We start from the raw sequence: 18,883 nt of genomic DNA on the forward strand, positions 1-18,883 counted from the left end.
ATCTCTTATCCAGTTCAGTATTTTTGGGATGCTTGTGACAGAAACTAAAATAAATAGATTTTTTTTTATACTGCTAACATGTTGAGACAAGTTTGACTTTATACAGATCGATGTTATATAAATGCACATTGCACAGAAGACAATAGTTATCCATTTATTCTCTAATAGAGTCATGCATGAAACAAGCAGTTTATGGGCTTTTCATTATAAGTAATTGTAAATTATGGGTGGATTTTGGAGAACCATCCATTGAACCCATTCACACTTACATGCCCAAGACATGATGCATTACAAGTTGAATGTGACATTTTAATTTACTGCTCTCTATTTCATAACTGATTACCTGTAAGAAAATTAATCCCATGACCAACAGTTCAATAGAAGTCATTCTCTTTTATAATCTTTCCTTTTAAAGAATGAAATGTAGTAAACAAACACACCACATATTTTAAACAATGAGACATAACTGGGCGTATCTAATAATGATACAGTTCAGTTGTTAATAATTGTATTACAGCAGTCACACTGATGTGTCACGTTCATTAACTCTTTCAAAAGAAAGATTTTTAAAGGATGCACTCACAGCACATACCACCTTATTAGGGGAAAAGCCTGCAAAAAAGATAGGAATATCCTGGACATATTTTTCCTAAGACACATCCTGAAAAATCATGCTCTTCATGGCATTTCATGATCAATCCCAATTCATGCCCAAAATGACTTGCCCAAAATTATTACAATAGGTATTAAGATAGTTTAGTTAGATCCAACATTCCCAGGGAATACGTTCATAAGTCATTAAAAATTACTCATAACTGTTCTTTACCGTATTGAAATACATAACTTACTATTTTGAGCCAGCCCCCACCCCGCCCTAGTTCCTTAAATTGCTAATTAACATACTTCCCTATTTCCTCCATTTATGGGATTATTTGACATGGAAGGACATCAAAAAACCCATAGCTTCTAAAACTAACTATGCTTATTAACCCCAATATATTTTCCTAATTCATCTGTGTTTGCTTCTTCACATGATAGCCATCAAATATATGGAAGGCACTTTAGACACAGTGTCTGCAATGTTTTTTCCATTTCATTATTACATTTGTTTTCATTATCAAAAACCTTGTTCATTTTGTTATTCAGTCATTAACATCACACTCAAATCCATTATTCCCAGATGTTCTCTTGCTGCGTTCCTTCCTATTCAAATGCATTAGATTTTCAGGTATTCCATACCTCCAAGAGATCAGACCTGCCAAATTTCAGACAGATAAGGAAAGGGGTCCCCATTTTATAGACAACTGAAAAAAGCACATAGACCAACTACTCTATGGAGGAGCTTAAAGAAAATTAATCAAATACCTCAAGAATTTGGGAGAAAGCCTTTTTAAAATATCATTCCCAACATAAGATGAAGAGGTCAAGGAAACAGAGAGTTGGAATATAGTTAGTAGAATCTATAATAGCCCTTGCATCTGTCATAGGAAGGTTCCCCAGAGCTCAGTTAGACAAATTCTCGACGACCACAGCTGCTTTTTGCCATAGCTTGTGTGACTGGGATTTCCCACAGTCTCTACAGGCTTAATTATACTTCCTGTGAGCAGTAATTAGTGTTCAGGATTTAAATTGACTTAAATTCATTCTCCACCCCATACTATTCATGCTGCTAAGGGGAAATGATAGGAACAAATTTAAAATGAACACAAATGAATTTCATCCAGAGCTCATTTATGACAAAAGCATTTTTTTCTTACAAGTACCAAAAGAAATTAATAGACTATTCATTTCATGTTTTAATTTCATTTATGTAATAAATGCATAGCCCAACTTTAAAACAATTTAGGGGACAAAATACAAAGTAACAAAAACAAACTAGTAAGAAACAGTTAAAATTAAAATAAAACACATTTAAAGCCAGAATTAAAATAACAACTGCTCTGATAGCAGCCCAGTGGTCAACATCATCTGCACTTAAGTTTTCAAAGGCCCTTATGAATATGAAGGTATTGGCCAGCCGGTGGAAAAACTGCAAGAAGGGAGCCAATCTAACATCTTTCGGAAGGAAATTCTGTAATATGGGAGCAGCCACAGAAAAGGCTCTCTCTTGTGTCACTACCAACTGTTTCTCTGATGCTGATGGAAGGAGAGGTGCCCACCTGAGAACTTTAGCACCCAATCGGGTTCATAAAGGGAGATACAACATTTTAGGTAACCAGTGACCAAGCCATAGAGGGTTTTATAGGTCATAACCAGCACTTTGAACTGTGCCTGGAACTGGACCAGTAGCCAATGAAGTTGTTTTAATAGGGGAGTAGCATGCTCCCAATAACCAGCCGCAGGCAGCAGTCTGGTCATAGCATTCTGAAGCAGCTGAAAGGTACAAACATTTTTCAAAGCAGACCCATGTAAAACATATTACAGTGGTCCATTTGGGATGCAACTAATGCATGCATCTCCATGGCCAGATCTGATATCTCAAGGAATGTGCACAGTTGGTGCACGAGCCACAATTGTGCAAATTCACTTCCAGCCAGCACCAAATCCTGGGCATCCTGGTTCATGGCTGCATCCAGGACTATACCTGAACTGTGAGCCTGAATCTTCAAAGAGGAGCTTAGCCTCATCCAGCGTAGTTTGAAGCCCTATTCACTGAGCTGCCTTCTGACTGACCTCAACTTGTTCATCCTAATCTAGTCCATTACTGACATCAGACACTGATTTAGAACACAGACAGCATCTTTAGATTTAGATGGAAAGGAGAGATAGAGTTGTGTGTCATCAGCATACTGACAGCATAGCACACCAAAACTCCAGATGACCTCTCCCAGAGGTTTTGTATATATGTTAAATAGCATGGGGGACAAGATGGAACCCAAGGGCCCTACAAGTCAACAGCCATGTGGTCAAACAGGAGTACCCCAGCACCGCCTTCTGAACTCACCCCTCCAAGAAGACCAGAGCCACTGTAAAACAGTGCCCCCAAATCCCATCCCAGACGGTTGGTTCAGATAGCTACCATGGCTGAAGGTATCAAAAATCACTGAGAAGTCCAGCAGAACCAACAGGGACACACTCCTTCTGTCTAGTTCCCAGCATAGATCATACCGCAAGGCAACCAAAGCAGTCTCCATTCCACTGTATATAGGCTCATTGATGTAGGAAAAGAATACGCTGATTGGCAGCTCAAATCCCCGCAACGGGGTGAGCTCCTGTTGCTCGGTCCCAGCTCCTGCCAACCTAGCAGTTTGAAAGCACGTCAAAGTACAAGTAGATAAATAGGTACTGCTCCGGTGGGAAGGCATTTCCGAGCGCTGCTCTGGTTTCTCCAGAAGTGGCTTAGTAATGCTGGCCACACGACCCGGAAAAATTGTCTGCGGAAAAAGTCGGCTCCCTCGGCCAATAAAGCGAGATGAGCACCGCAACCCCAGAGTCATTCATGACTGAACTTAACTGTCAGGGGCCCTTTACCTTTACCTTTTTACAAAAGAGTTCTGGTCCCAAATGTCAGAGAAGCCAATATATTTTATTGTTTAAAGATAAACTTTCCTACTCTGAAAAACTAGAGAAAAGACACCTCAGTTAATGCTACAAAGGTAACAAAAAAGGAAGGAAGCATTTGATCTCTTCAGAAAGCAATGTTGCTAGAACACTTTACCTTTATGTCTAAATATGGACAAATAATTTACTGCCCACTTTTCTGAAACATCCTGCCAATTCTACTAAATTTAATATGAAGGTCATGAAGCAGATATGAAGAGAGTCCAACAATACATCTTAGAAATTTTAAACGTCAGCAAGTCTCTGCAAGTATATTACTGGAGAATGAAGAACATCCATTGTGAAATAAGCTTTTCTGCTATGTAGTTTTAAAAGGAGCTGAAACGGTGCCACAGAAATCGATCTGGCATCTATGGAGGAAATAGAGACAAAATATGCCTGCTAGGTGCAGTAGCCAATTGTTGACTCACTCTTTTGAAGCAGGATGTCTCTGCATTTCTCTGTCAACTTTGTCACTTCTATCATCATCATCTTACTGTGTGGGCTAAAACTGTTTGGACTTTTGTTGTCACTATAGACATAGTTAGAATAAGATGGCTTTTAAATAGAGGCTCATGGAACAGATGAAAAGACAAGGCAAAAAGACAGACAAACATGTCTGAACAGAGTCCTATGATTATTCCACAGCAGGACTAGAAATGTACATTTGCAGCTACCGTGGAATCAACAAAATCAACATCTCTCTTACTGAAATGGATTTAATACTATTTGATACATGAAGTACCACCAAATTTGCATAGGCTTTTGCCTACTAGCATTAATCCAGCACAAACCGATTAGATGACAATGCAGTAGTAAATAGTAAATTAACATTCTACCCTTGAAAGAATTGGTACAGAAACACTGACACTATAGAAGGTATGTGTTATGCTAATGAGAACTGGTTTGGTTATAAAATATCAGATATACAGAATAGTAATGGAAGAAGATACTTAAGGAATTTGATCCAAAGTTCTGATTTAGAGGGATAGATAGATCTTCTTCTAGTTCACAGGCTACATTGTTCATTTTACTATAAAGGCAGCATAATGGTATGTATGGAAGGACATTCCCACTTTTCTTTCATATACACACATTATGTACATATATTATGGAAAATGCCTCTAGCAGTATGACATATTTTTGTTGCTTTAGCATCAGAACATCTGCAATTAACTTTTTTTCTGCTGACAATGTTCTGAACAGTGGGTCATCAAGATAAAAGCAGACATAAATCCTCTTATACCAACACAAGTAATATCATTCATCAGCTCAGATATTTTTTTTTGTAACATTACGTACAGAACATATTTGCATTGTATGCAAAGGAGTCTCTAATAGACACATTATGGAAATAAAAACAAATCAAAACACAAAAGGGGAAATCTCTCAGACACTATTAATATTTTAAAATTGTATGAACTCAACTATTGTGGCCTACTGTTATTTACAAACTATCCAAACTCTTAAAAGGTGTCTTTCTGGACAGTTTACAGTACAATTTAAAAACAAAGTTTACAAGATATCATTAGATCCAGGTGGGTTTTTTTAACCAAATTATATAGGGCTCAGACCATACTGAACATAAGGAACTTACCGTATTTTATATATGACGATAGGACACAACTATATACAACCCAACAAACAACAACTATCACAATAAAAACATGCAATAAAATGCAAAATCAATAGAACAGTAAAACAGCAAGCCATAAGCATTAAGTCTAATTTTTGCAAAACCTTATTATATATATTTTGAGCACCCTATCACCTCGGGCAAGGCACTTGCTTTATTGCTAAGTATGTTAAGCACATACTTAACATACTTAACAGGGAAGCGGGTGGCGCTGTGGGTAAAACCTCAGTGCCTAGAATCCCCGCGGTGGGGTGAGCTCCCGTCTTTCGGTCCCAGCTCCTGCCCACCTAGCAGTTCGAAAGCACCCCTAAGTGCAAGTAGATAAATAGGTACTGCTTTATAGCGGGGAGGTAAACGGCATTTCTGTGTGCTGCGCTGGTGCTGGCTCACCAGAGCAGCTTCGTCACGCTGGCCACGTGACCCAGAAGTGTCTTCGGACAGCGCTGGCTCCCGGCCTCTTAAGTGAGATGAGTGCACAACCCTAGAGTCAGACACGACTGGCCCGTACGGGAAGGGGTACCTTTACCTTTATGTTAAGTACCCACCTTTGGAAGAATCTTTCAGTTATGATTTGATTATGATTTGAATTTTTTTTTCCATATATACTAAAATAATACACATATACTTGAGGCAATTAATTAATTGGTAAATATTTTAGCTTAGTTAATGCATTATTGCTTCAGATCGCAAACCACTTTGAGTTTCCTTTAATTAAGCAAGCTAAAAATGTGCCAAATGCTGAGGAATTCATGTCAGTGGCTATAAAATCAGCCAGAATTTTTTTTAATTCATCCATAAATAACAGCAACATATTCTTCCATCTTAGAAGGACTGGCAACAAGTAATTGGCATAAGAACAGGTGGTTTTCATGTCCAAAATCTTAAAGAGAGTATATGTAATGTATTGTGCAGCTTTTAATCCTTATAGTCCTTAATAATATGAGTGCAATCTGCCTTAGCGAGCACCTCCTCTTCTCAAATGGGTTCAACTGGAAAGACTGAAGTTTTATTTTACTATTTTATCACTTGTCATTACTTTTTATAAAAGTAAAACTTCACAAGAAAATTATGTAATAGTTAATAAAAAATTCTCTAAGAGGCATTATAGCAGACATGGCTAACTAGTGGCTCCCTAGATGTTGCTGCCTTCCAGTTCCCATCAGCCTCAGCCAGCTTAGTCAATGGCCAGAGGTGATAGGAGTTGTAGTCGAGTAATAGCTGGAGGGCCACAGGTTTCCCACTCCTGCACTGTAGTATGTACAATATGACAATTAAAATGTTCAACTTGATAAAAAAAAAAATTAATGAAAAAGTTTTTTTTAAAAAAAAAAAGGTAAAAGACCCCTGACAGTTAAGTCTAGTTGCAGATGACTCTGGGGTTGCGGCGCTCATCTCGCTTTACAGGCCTAGGGAGTCGACATTTGTCCACAGACATTTTTTTCGAGTCATGTGGCTAGCATGACTAAGCCGCTTCTGGTGCAACGGAACACCGAAACCAGAGCAGCGCATGGAAATGCCATTTACCTTCCTGCCAGAGTGGTACCTATTTATCTACTTGCACTTTTTGGCGTGCTTTTGAACTGCTCAGTTGGCTGAGACTGAGCAACCGGAGCTCACCCCGTCGCAGGGATTCGAACCACTGACCTTCTGATCGGCAAGCCCAAGAGGCTCAGTGGTTTAGACCACAGCGCCACAAGTACTGATATTCAAAAGGCTGTTGAGTTCCAAAATCAAATCTCTAAATTCAATTTGTTCACATGTAGAATCTCATAGAATACACAGACCCAGTACATCCATACTATTTCTGGATCTGTTAACTCTGTGCATATACAACACTAGACTATAGTTACTTTTTCAGCCTTAAAGTAAGGTGAACAAAGAAGAAATTCTGCACGGTTACAAAATCAATACCATCTTGCAGGGTCCCTCCTCCTCCCCATGTGAGTTCACATGATGCTTCATCAAGATTAACATTCACTAAAGGTTATTTTCATCATGGTTTGCAAATCAGCTTCAAACTCTGTATAGGGATAGTGACAGTGCAGACATAATGCTACATCTTGGTTAAGACTAAAAGGGCAAGAATGGGTGGGGGAATTTTTTATAGGAGAGTTGAAGGGAATGAAAGGGATGCACCTGGTCTTCTACCCATGATTCAGACACACAGAAGTATTATTTTTTATCTGAATCTTGGAATTAACTTTAGATTTAATATAGGTTTCCACCAATTCAGAAGGCACATCTAAATGTTTTGTGTAAAACACTTGCCCAAAGTTACTTAGCAACATAACTGAGTTGCCATGAAACACATGCACATTTTTGTACTTGCATGCACTTGAATTAAACTACATAAACATGATTCAAGAATAAGACACACTGACTCATTACTATGTAGCACACGAATGTGCACATAGAAGCAAGGTTTAAACTTAGCATTAATATTTTTTCATGATTGTCTCATTATCTTAAATTATCCTTTGTGTCATAAATATTAGTCAGATACACAATACTGTTAATCTCATTTTGCGTAAAGACAGAGCTAAATACCAAGTATGACATAGCATATCCACACCTTTTTGATGCCTTAAGGTGAAGTAGGAAGCATGCAAACTTGAATGCCAGTGCCACTTAAACAATGAGGCTTACTCAAAAGTAAATTTGTTTATGAGAAGGGTAAGTCCTCTTGACTTCTGCAAAGATTTACAACGGAAAATGTAATATAAAATTAAAATTGATTTGGGTCATATTTAAAAATTAAGATAACTCCACCAGTATGTAATGATTATAAGCCAGTATGGACAGTTTGAAAGAATCTCTTCTGATAGCTTATAAGCTTATTTAAAATGAAAAAGACTTATAGAGTAAGGTTTTGAAAAAAGGGTTATAGTAACACAGTTCCCAGAATTCTCAGGTCTTCCATAACAAAAAATTACTACATAGCATTCAGATGTATCCAACTCTCCAGTGTGAAAACAACTGAAGTTTTTTTCTTCTACAACTATTTTAGAGAAAGGCATTCTTAAAATTCACACACTGAAGAGTTTAATTGCCTCCCTGAATTTATTGAACAGACAATCTTAAACTATCCGCAATGGTTACTAAACTAATTTTCCTGCTTTAGATGATAGTAGCCAAATTCCAACGTGAAATAAATCATTGCTGCCTAAAAGCACTTACAATATTCTAGGTTCAGAAGTGGACCAAAGGAGCCAACATTTGCTGCAGTGGATGACAATAGCAGGCTGAATTGCATCAGTGATGTGTTCCCAACACACAAATATTGTCATAGAAACATCAAACATCATGCAAGCAGATGTCTACTCAAGTAAAGGAACTTTCCCAAGCTCACCACAGATCTGATCCACCACAGCAAAGGTGGGAAGGGTACACAATGCAAAAACGGAGAAGAGAAGTGGAAGTCCTATTGCACCTGCTGAAGTCTGTTCCACTGACAGACAACCACCATTGGACATTACTGTCATGAGCAGATGCCAGGAGCAGGTCTGAAATAACTCACATGGCTTCAGTGAATTCCTTATTCAAAGAAATAAGACAGCTCAAAAAGCTACACCTAGAGAACACAGCAACTCTTGCCAGTAGAACCTGAGGCAGTTGTGAGGACTGAAGGTCCCAGCCTTCCCCACAGTTCCCTAAGTTTCCTTCCCAAGCAATCAGACTCTGTTGTCTTACCTGTCTTTGCTCCACCCTCCTCATACCTCTTCTGATTCATGGAGACCAGCGGGAGGGGATCTAGTTGCAGCAGGAGGGGGATACTCCCTGGCTTTTTCAGCAGCCTGCCTCATCTCTGCCTCTTGGCCCCTTTCCTCTCCAACCTCTGCCCCTGGTTCTAGACTGTTCTCTGCCACAGACTCTTCCTGTTCTCTAAATCTTGTTATCTCTTCAGCTTCTAACACTTCCTCCTCCCCGTCTGATCTATCTTCTCCCTCTGACCACTCATCATCATCCCACCGCCATTCCTCTGGCTCTGGGCCTTCTTTCCTTTAGGGTTCCCTAGTTGGTGCCTCCTACCACTTCAACCTATTCTCAACACTTACCTTCTATCATTTCAGCCATACAATTCAGAATCAGCACACTTACCAATATCCAGTACAAAATTAAGAACACGCAACAGAATAAGCACCACAGCACCATATTCTCAAATCAGAATTAGGAGATACAATAACTTTGCACACATGTCATTTCTAATTAAAATCCACAGTCAGTGCAGTAGTCAAGATCAAACTGCAAGCAGGTCCTGGTGTGGTCAACCTTTGCTTGTTAGGTAGAGAATAGGATCTTTTAGAATTTCAGAGAGGAAGAGGTCGCCTTAAACTTTCAGGGACACTTTTAAGGAACAACATATGCAGATATAACAGAAGGTAGGTGGTCTCACTGTTTCTCATTGTGTACTCTGCTTTAAGTAGAGCATGCAGCCAATAAATTTATAAAACAAAACACATTGCAGCAGCATTTGTTATGCTGCTGGAAACTAGTCTTCGCTTACCTTATGCAAGGTTTGAATTGTTACAGAGAAATACCATCTTGACCAAGGACCATAGTAGGGCAAAAAAATGTACACAGTGTGGATGCGCACTGCTGGATCTACAATAAAGCCTCCAACGTTCTAAAAAACTATGTGTTTATACATAATGTACCCTTGTGTATAAGGAAAGCCATCACAAGGGAATGTACCTGCACAACACAACCTTGAATTGGGTGCCATCAGTGTATTGATTCAGTATCAAGAGATCCAAACTATTATTGTATCCTCTTCACAGAGGAACAAGTAAGTGCTCATGAACCATGGGAGGATGAGAAGAAACAGGTGCTAGAATTAGGTTCAAAATTGACTGCAGGGCCATAAAAAATGCACAAAAGACATCAGCTTGAAAGGTTAATGGCAGAAGGGTACCACAGTTACCAAGCACAGTTCTGCTGCTGAAGCAAGAGCTGGAATATTACATGGCAGCATTTATGGATGGGCGAAGTGAGAAGAGGAGGCATTTAGGAGGTCTCCAAGCTGAACATGTGGAACAGAAATAGGGGAAATAATCACCAACTCCAATTTTGCTGGTACATGAATGATGAGATCTAATGTCTTAAGATCATCTGAATTTTTGAGGGGGGAGGAAGCATCACCTTTGTTTGAAAGTGTCCCCACCCTTCTCAATTCCTGAATGTTCATTAAATCTTGGATTTCAATTAATTATCCATTTTCTATTTTGCATGTTCATGCCAAATATTCAACTGATTTTTTTAAAAACCTTATAAATGCTGTCCCTAATATGACCTTTAAACAGTTGAGTTTACTTTGGAAGTTTGAACCTTAAATAGCTTGGCTTAGCAGCTTATTTGAAAACAGAAAAAAGAACATTTTGTTCAGAAAGATTTTGCTTTCATCCAGAAAATTAAGATCTGTATGTAAAGCCAATTCTGCTTAAGTTTGTCCCAACAACCAATGAAAGGTTTGACCTAGAGGTGTACAGTATTACAGAATGCTTTCTCAATTTATACACATCCAGAGGTTGTGTCCATTAAATATTATTTAGAAGAGATAGTAGCAAAATATTTTGTGAAGTCTCTTTTTGAAACAAAGCTGATCATGACCTTTCATCATAATTTTGTCCTCCAATGCTGATTTTAAAATGGCACCTTTGAATTTATATTGAATGAGATTCTACGTGCATGCATACTGCAACTAACAGATTGTTTTTAAAAGCTTTGGTAGCTGATGATAATATATGGATTTATTTAAGCATAGTAAAGATGGAGGAAAAATATCTAGTTAACATGTAGGAAAAATAATTATTGAGATTAGCTCAGAACTTTGAAATTAAATTCATTTCAAAGCAGTGCTTGGAGTACTTCTCTTGCAGCTAATGTTAAAACCAACTAACGGAAGAAGTTATTTAGAATTATTTGTGAAGTTGGATAGAAAGGAATTGATTTTGCATTCCAATCAGACTTGTGCTAGTATATATTATCTGTGTCGATAGTCTTGTTAAAATATATTTAAAAAGCACATGAAAGCTTATACCAAGAACAAACTTAGTTGGTTTCTAAGGTGCTACTGGACAATTTTTTTATATATTTCAACTGTGTCAGACCACTACCTACATTAGTCTTGTTAGTTTCTCTGCGGCAAGAACACTCCAGTTTCCCAAAGAAGAAGAAGAAGAAGAAGAAGAAGAAGAAGAAGAAGAAGAAGTTTGTACGGTGATCTCAAAATCTAGGAGTTAGCTCTTTACAATATCTTGGCTGCAAGAAAGTTAAAACAAGCTTTGCTACTTTTGACCATTTCAATTATAACATCTTGCAAACAGGCATTTCACAAGATGCCTAGCCAATTCTACAGAATATAAAACAACTTTAATCTATAATTCTACCTCAAAGCATGCTAACATCACACTGCCTTCAATATTTACACACACTTCAGAACATGATCTAATGCAAGGTTTCTCAAACTTGGGCCTCCAGCTGTTTTGGACTACAATTCCCATAATCCTTGACCACTGGTCCTGCTAGCTAGGGATGGTGGGAGAAGTACAGTCATATCTCGGGTTGAATGTGCTTCAGGTTGAGCGCTTTCGGGTTGCAATCTGCGGCAACCCGGAAGTAATGGAGCGTGCTACTTCTGGGTTTCGCCGCTCACACATGCGCAGACGCGCCGTCATGTCTTATGTTCCCGTTCGCATCCCAAGGTACCACTGTAGTCCAAAAACAGCTGGAGATCCAAGTTTTGGAAACCCTGATATAATGCATCCACCTGGTTTTCCCAACTTCAATTTCATTCCAATTCAAATAGTGATAGAAGATTGGGGAAAGAATCCAGATTTCCTTGCTGAGATTTTCAAAATAGTGAACAGGATGTTAGGGTCTTTACAGGCAACACTTCTTCATTCCTGCTAGGGAATGGGACCACCCAAAGATATTTGGGCAAACTCCTGCAATTGCAAGAGGAGGAAGGGGAAATTGGAAGGAATTCATATTGAAAAATAAATGAAAGGCGTACAGATCTCCCTCTTCATGGTTTCTACTGCCAGACAACCGTAGAATGATAAAACACAAAGAGAACAAATGTTAGCCAAAGTCAACCCAATAATATAGGGGGCATCAACACCACTCAAGGCTGCCCAAAAAAATAATGAGTAATAAAAATTATAACTGAACTGCAGAGACTAGAGAAGGAAGCATAGCACAACAAGCAGATTGAATAAAGAAAGAAGAATCTGAGAAATGCTGGGGGGCTTTCTCAGAGGAGTACAGAACTAGGATGAAAATATTGTATAATACTTGGGAGAATGTGAAGCTTTTTGCAGCTCAACAGGGCAATAATTTCCTTACATGAGAAGTGAGGGAGTGGATGCTATACTGCAATGAAGGAACACATCTTTTCTCATCCTCCCAAACACAAAGATGGGGTCCTCCATGAAGGGAAACAAAAGCGAGTCTCAAAGGCACAAGTCTGAGAGCACATGGTGAAATTACTAGCAGCAACTGAGGCAGCTTGAGTCTGGTCAGTGTGTGGATGGGAAACACCTGAGAACCTCACGTACACTGCCTTTTGTCCAGAAAAACATGATGCAAATGTACCAACTTACTAGATCCCAGCTGTAATCAGGGACTGGCTGGGAGACAGTAAAATGTAGTCCATCAATCTTATTGAAATCCCTGAATATTCATCTAAACATTTAAAACTCCTTAATACCTTTAAATACATTTAAGTCAAGGATGCCATGTTAGATATATAAAACGTTATTCACTCTCCAGTATATTCTGAAACATCCTCACGACCAAGTAATTCCCGAATCCTTATTTTCAAAAGGCCCAAGAAATGTGGAAGTCTTATTGGAAAATTCTCAGTTGTTGACAACTATGAAAATGGAAATTTACTGGGGATCATTTTATTTTATATATACTGTGATTTCAGAATTTATTGTTTTTACAGTATTCTGTTCTCACAAAATAGCTTCAGTTATATTAGGTAAAATTCTTGGATCACATCACTAAAAATATTTTCCTATCAATGTGATTTTTACAGGTCACAGAAAATATGTTCTCAGAGTATTTACTACAACATTAAAAATGGAGAAACAATTCAGTAAGTTATGAAACTATGCTACAGAAGAATAGTTCCTGTAGAGAACCACCTACAGTCATTTTACTAATTTCAGAACACAGTTTATGGACAATTGGCTACTGACTTCAGCAATGAAAGTTGAATCATAGAAAATAATCTGCCATAGAGCTTTTTTTTTCCCAATTGGAATTAAAGCAAAGTAAAACTTTGATATTTACACATTGATCTCTGATGGGACTTGAAAAAAGGGTGGCTGATAGCAATTTGAATTACTTCATTCATGAAGCTAGGAAATGCTAGAGTGTAACGAGATCCACAACACTTCCTAGAAACCAAAATGCAGGTTATATGTGGTGATGTCATAATGTCATCATCATGCTTGTTAGAAATGAAGGACCTCAGTTATGATTGCAATGCACACATTTGCAAGTATATTCTCTTATAGTCCTCCACCAAGGACCAACCACATGGGAAATGAACTTCAATCAAATTATGAAGCTAGAACTGTTGTTTTCACAAATAATTAAAATAGAAGAATGTAAAAATTATACTAAAGTAGCCAACCCTCATCATATGAAGCAACTTTAAAAGTGCAATTATGAAAATATGATGCAGCAAACTGGCCAAATACCTAGAGATGTTCTTTCCTAAAAGCATTTTCTAGGCTTCTATTATTTTCCATAATTGATCTACAATTATTTCTTGGCAATTATAAACACATCACAATCATCTGATCTGGGATACCCTCTCTGCAAAGTTGACAAAATGTAGTTACAAGTTGACAAAACATAAATGTCACAAGTTGTGAAGCAGCCTTCTAGTCTATTCAAGCATACAGAACATTAGTTTTCATGAAAGCAGAAAAAGGAAACAATAAAAAGGTAGCCCAGTCTCTCTCAGCAGCATGTTTAATTTATCACATTGTTCTTTTATACCCTTTTCTTTTATACCCTTTTCTCCACCCCCACTGTTCTGCCCGGACACTGAGGTCCAGTGTTGCAGACCTTCTGGCAGTTCCCTCACTGTGAGAAGCAAAATTACAGAGAACCAGGCAGAGGGCCTTCTTGGCGGTGACGCCCACCCTGTGGTATACCCTCCTACCAAATGTCAAAGAAATAAACAACTATCTGACTTTTAAAAGACATCTGAAGGCAGCCCTGTTTAGGGAAGCTTTTAATATTTGATGAATTATTGTATTTTAATATTTTGCTGGAAGCCACCCAGAGTAGCTAGGGGAACCCAGCCAGATGGGTGGGGAATAATAAATTATTATTATGCACAGGTCAAGATGCTGGTATCAAAAATAGCTGCTAGAAGAGAAGAAAAACAAAAAAAGCACCTAAAGTTACAAATGCTGGTTGCATTTTAGGATGTTTTTTTTAAAAAAACTTGACTATTAATAGATTTTATTTTTCATATGATTATTATCCAGAAAGATGCTGCTTCATGTGCATATCTTATGCATGCCTAGGTGCTCCATGGATGTCAGACTGTATATTTTGTCACAAAAGAAGTGGCTCCTCTCCAACTTTTCATTCTTAAAGTCAGAGATCCAATGACTGATTCTTATGTAACAACTGGTGGCCTAATTGAGGTGAGAATATAATAATAATAATTTATTATTTATACCCCGCCCATATGGCTGAGTTTCCCCAGCCACTCTGGGCGGCTTCCAATCAAGTGTTAAAAACAATACAGCATTAAATATTAAAAACTTCCCTAAACAGGGCTGCTTTTAAAGAGAAGATAACAGCTGATTTCCTTTACATCTGAAGGGAGGGCGCCACTACCGAGAAGGCCCTCTGTCTGGTTCCCTGTAACCTCACTTCTCGCAATTAGGGAACTGCCAGAGGGCCCTCGGCACTGGATCTCAGTGTCTGGGCTGAACGATGGGGGTGGAGACGCTCCTTCCGGTATACAGGACCGAGGCCGTTTAGGGCTTTAAAGGTCAACACCAACACCTGGGTCCAGGATGACAGTAAGGAGATAGGAAAAGCTGGTTTATCTCAAGAATTCACTAAAAGCATGCAGACACCTTTTTCACACTGACATCCTCTCTGAAGATGATGTTGAGACTATTAATCTAGATATACATGCAAGATTATTAAGCATTTACAAATGCATGTCACAGAGCAACTTACCAACTCTATTCCCTGTGGAAAAGGAGTGTCATCCAAATCCTTTAAGGGAAATCTCTGGATTATTTTCCCCAGACCATCTCCTGATCCTAAAGTGGAAGGAAAGGGAGAGAGGGAGAGGAGGAAAGAATGAGATTGCGAATGTTTTGCTTTTCCAGTCAGAAGTTTACACATATGAAAGAAGTCACAATCTAATGCATACTTGCATCTGGTTAAACTGTGGCAAGAACCTTTTAAGTTCTAGAAACTGTATTCAAGTGACTGCTGAAGACTGCAGAATTTAAGTTCCAGCGACACATACACGGTACCCAATTTTGTTTTCAGAAACTATGTTCTGTATTTTTACACATAGCAGTGACATTAAGACCCACTGAATACTCAATGTATACTCTTAGACATAGGCATAATGATGCCACAATGCAATCTTAAAAATTCTTAATTTTACTATGCACCCATCGTGCTACTTCTAGCACATCAACCACTATGGAGATTAAACCAGATAGGAAAATGTACAGTTGCATAAAAACGCAAGGGTGAGCACATGAATGTGTCATCCCTACAGGAATATGTGACAGAATAGTACAAAATCAATTTAGCATTTCCACCTTCCGTGTACATTTATGGCTTGCCTCTATTCAAGTTATTGTAACTTAACTTGCCCCTGAGCAAACTCCCATATAGCCTCCGTTCAGTCACTGCAGATCTGATGTTGAATGGAAGATTCATATTCAAGAATCAATGCAAGTAAACTCCAGTTTTACCGTACTGTAAAATACTGCTTCATTGCAGCATATTATACACATTTTAATTTACGGTAATATAATTAAATGGAACACAGTACTTGTACATGATCTAACTGTGCTTGAAGCACCATAGAGTAAGCAAGAAAAGAAAGCTGGATCTATCTTAGAGGTCAGTTAAATATACAATTAGCTTGTGTGTGTTTGTTTTCAGGAGGGCAGGCAGTTTTGTTTCAATGCAGCATTTTAAGCAACATAATAAGTGCCCATGAGAATCAGATCAACCTAGTTCAGCATTCTGTTCCCACAGTAGCCAATCAGATGCCTGTGGGAAGCCCACAAACATCACATGAATACAACAGTAGTCTCTCCCTCACAATACTCAGAAACTGATACTGGAAGTAGTACAGCCTTATCCTCCATGAATTTGTCTATTTCCTTTCAAAGCCATCTAAGTTGGCAGCCATTATTACAGTGAACCATGGCAATGAATGGCATAGTTTAACTATGCATTATGCCTCTCCTTAATCTCCCAACATTCACCTTCATTGGATGGTATTCTGAGAGGGGAAGATCTTCTTAATCCACTTTCTCCACAGTATGCATCCATTTTATACACCTCTTTCATGTCCCCCCCTTACTTGCTTTTTTTTTTCTTCCCCAAAACTTGTAATTTTCCCAACCCCTTGATCGTTTTGACTGCCCTTTTTTGAACCTTTTCCAGCTCTACAGTATTCTTTTTTTTTATGTGTGGCAATGAGAATTTTATATAGTATCCCAAATGCAGTTGCACTACAGATTTGTATCGAGGCAATGTAAGATTAGCAATTTTATTTTCAATCCATTTCCTAATTATCCCCTGGAATCTAGCTCTTTCACAGCTGCTGCACATATTTTAAACAAGCTGTCCACTACAACCCCAAGATCCCTTTCCTGGTCAGTAACAGCCAGTTCGGTGCACTACAGTGGTACCTCGGGTTACATATGCTTCAGGTTACATACGCTTCAGGTTACAGACTCCGCTATCCCAGAAATAGTATCTTGGGTTAAAAACTTTGCTTCAGGATGAGAGCAGCAATCGCGCGACAGCAGCGGGAGGTCCCATTAGTTAAAGTGGTGCTTCAATTTAAGAACAGTTTCAGGTTAAGAACGGACCTCCGGAACAAATTAAGTACATAACCAGAGGTAACACTGTATTAGTGTTAATGTAAGGTTAGGAAGTTTTGTCCTAAACAGCATCACTTAAGGAAGGAAGCTGCAAAGTACTTTTTACATACAATACACTTCTATCCAGTATCTGCAATAGACCACATTCATTTTAAGTTGCCATTAATTTTAAGTTGTATAATCAAGTTGCCGACATTATGTAAACATATTGTGTAATGTGGAAACATTCTATCATACAGTGGTACCTCGCAAGACGAATGCCTCGGAAGACGAAAAACTCGCAAGACGAAAGAGTTTTTCGTTTTCTGAGTTGCTTCGCAAGACGGATTTCCCTATGGGCTTGCTTCACAAGACGAAACGGCCCTGCCTCCCGTGTCATGGCGACGCGCACTGCACGCACGCTCGCGCCTGCGATCAAGCGAGCGGGACGTCACGTGGCCGACCGTGCACACTAAGCGGCCGCGGCGAGGCGGCTCGCGGAGGAGCAGTTTGTTCCCCCAGCCCCGCTTCCCCGCTCCTCCGGCTCCCTCCCACCTTCCCGCTGACGGTTGGTGCCTCGCGCCGCTGCCCACCCCCCTCGCGCGCTCCCCTCAAAGAGCCGTTGCCACCAGCGCCTCTCTCTCCCTCAGGTGAAGAGGATGGTGGCGGTTCCGCCGAGTCGCGCTCCTGAGCCCCGCCGCCCTCCAGCAGCCACGTCGCACGGTGGCCACTATGCGGGTGAGTCTGAGGTACCGGCTGCGGCAGCAGAGACCTCCTCCCCGCCTTAGGAAAGCGCCCTGAGGCGCCCGGCTGCGCTTTTGGTTGGACGCCAGGCCTGCTCCCTGGACGCCCATTGAATGGGGGAGCCGCGTCGGCCCCTCTCGCCTTTCTCCTACCCCCGCCAGCAGCATTCCTCCTCCGGAGTCTCCTCTTCCGTGCCACGCTCGCTGCAAAGTCAGTCAGCCCGTGAATTAACGTCCGGCTTCCTCCCTCCCCTCCCCGCCGTTGTCAGTGTTTAAATGTTTTTTTTAAAACCGCCAATGCATTCCTACGGGAAACCGTCAATACGCAGTGGTGCTTCGCAAGACGAAAAAACTCGTAGAACGAAAAAACTTGCAGAACAATTTAATTTCGTCTTGCGAGGCACCACTGTACTTGCATAAAATCGAGGTAGATATATAGTACCAGGATACTATTCTAATTTTATATTCCTTGTTAAAGATCAGATTGAAAGAAATAGAACAGATATCCAGAATACAACTGGTTGTATCATCAAGCTTTAAACATGGAGTGATCTGAGAGATCAATTACAAAATTGCAACATCACAAAAATATAATATACAAAGTTATGCAGGAATACACCTGTAAGTCACCCCAAATATTTATTACACAGGACTGTATCCAATTGTGTCCCTGAACTTATATCAAGCTTCTGTGAGTAGAATGGGGGGATAGTTTTTGCTGAGTCACCCTCCCCTCTGAATCCCTTCCACACAATCTGCCCCGGAGCATTGGGGACCGTTTGGAGCAGCATGGAGGGGGGGCTGCCAGAGAAGGGAGGAATTCAGAGAAATCACCTTCCACTAGATCCATGAGCTGCTGG

General features: G+C 39.6%; 1 protein-coding gene across 2 annotated transcripts in view; it reads right to left on the reverse strand.

Annotated features, from left to right (window-relative positions):
• Nucleotides 1–18,883, reverse strand: part of SBF2 (SET binding factor 2) — a 228,968-nt gene that overhangs the window by 152,650 nt on the left and 57,435 nt on the right. For both annotated transcript variants that reach the window (XM_083456131.1, XM_083456132.1), the window contains one exon: nt 15,398–15,483. In XM_083456131.1, coding sequence (XP_083312257.1) covers nt 15,398–15,483 — 86 coding nt within the window. The remainder of the gene's footprint in view (nt 1–15,397; nt 15,484–18,883) is intronic.

The sequence above is a fragment of the Podarcis tiliguerta genome, assembly GCF_965153285.1.
Source record: "Podarcis tiliguerta genome assembly, chromosome: 1".
Lineage (NCBI taxonomy): Eukaryota > Metazoa > Chordata > Lepidosauria > Squamata > Lacertidae > Podarcis > Podarcis tiliguerta.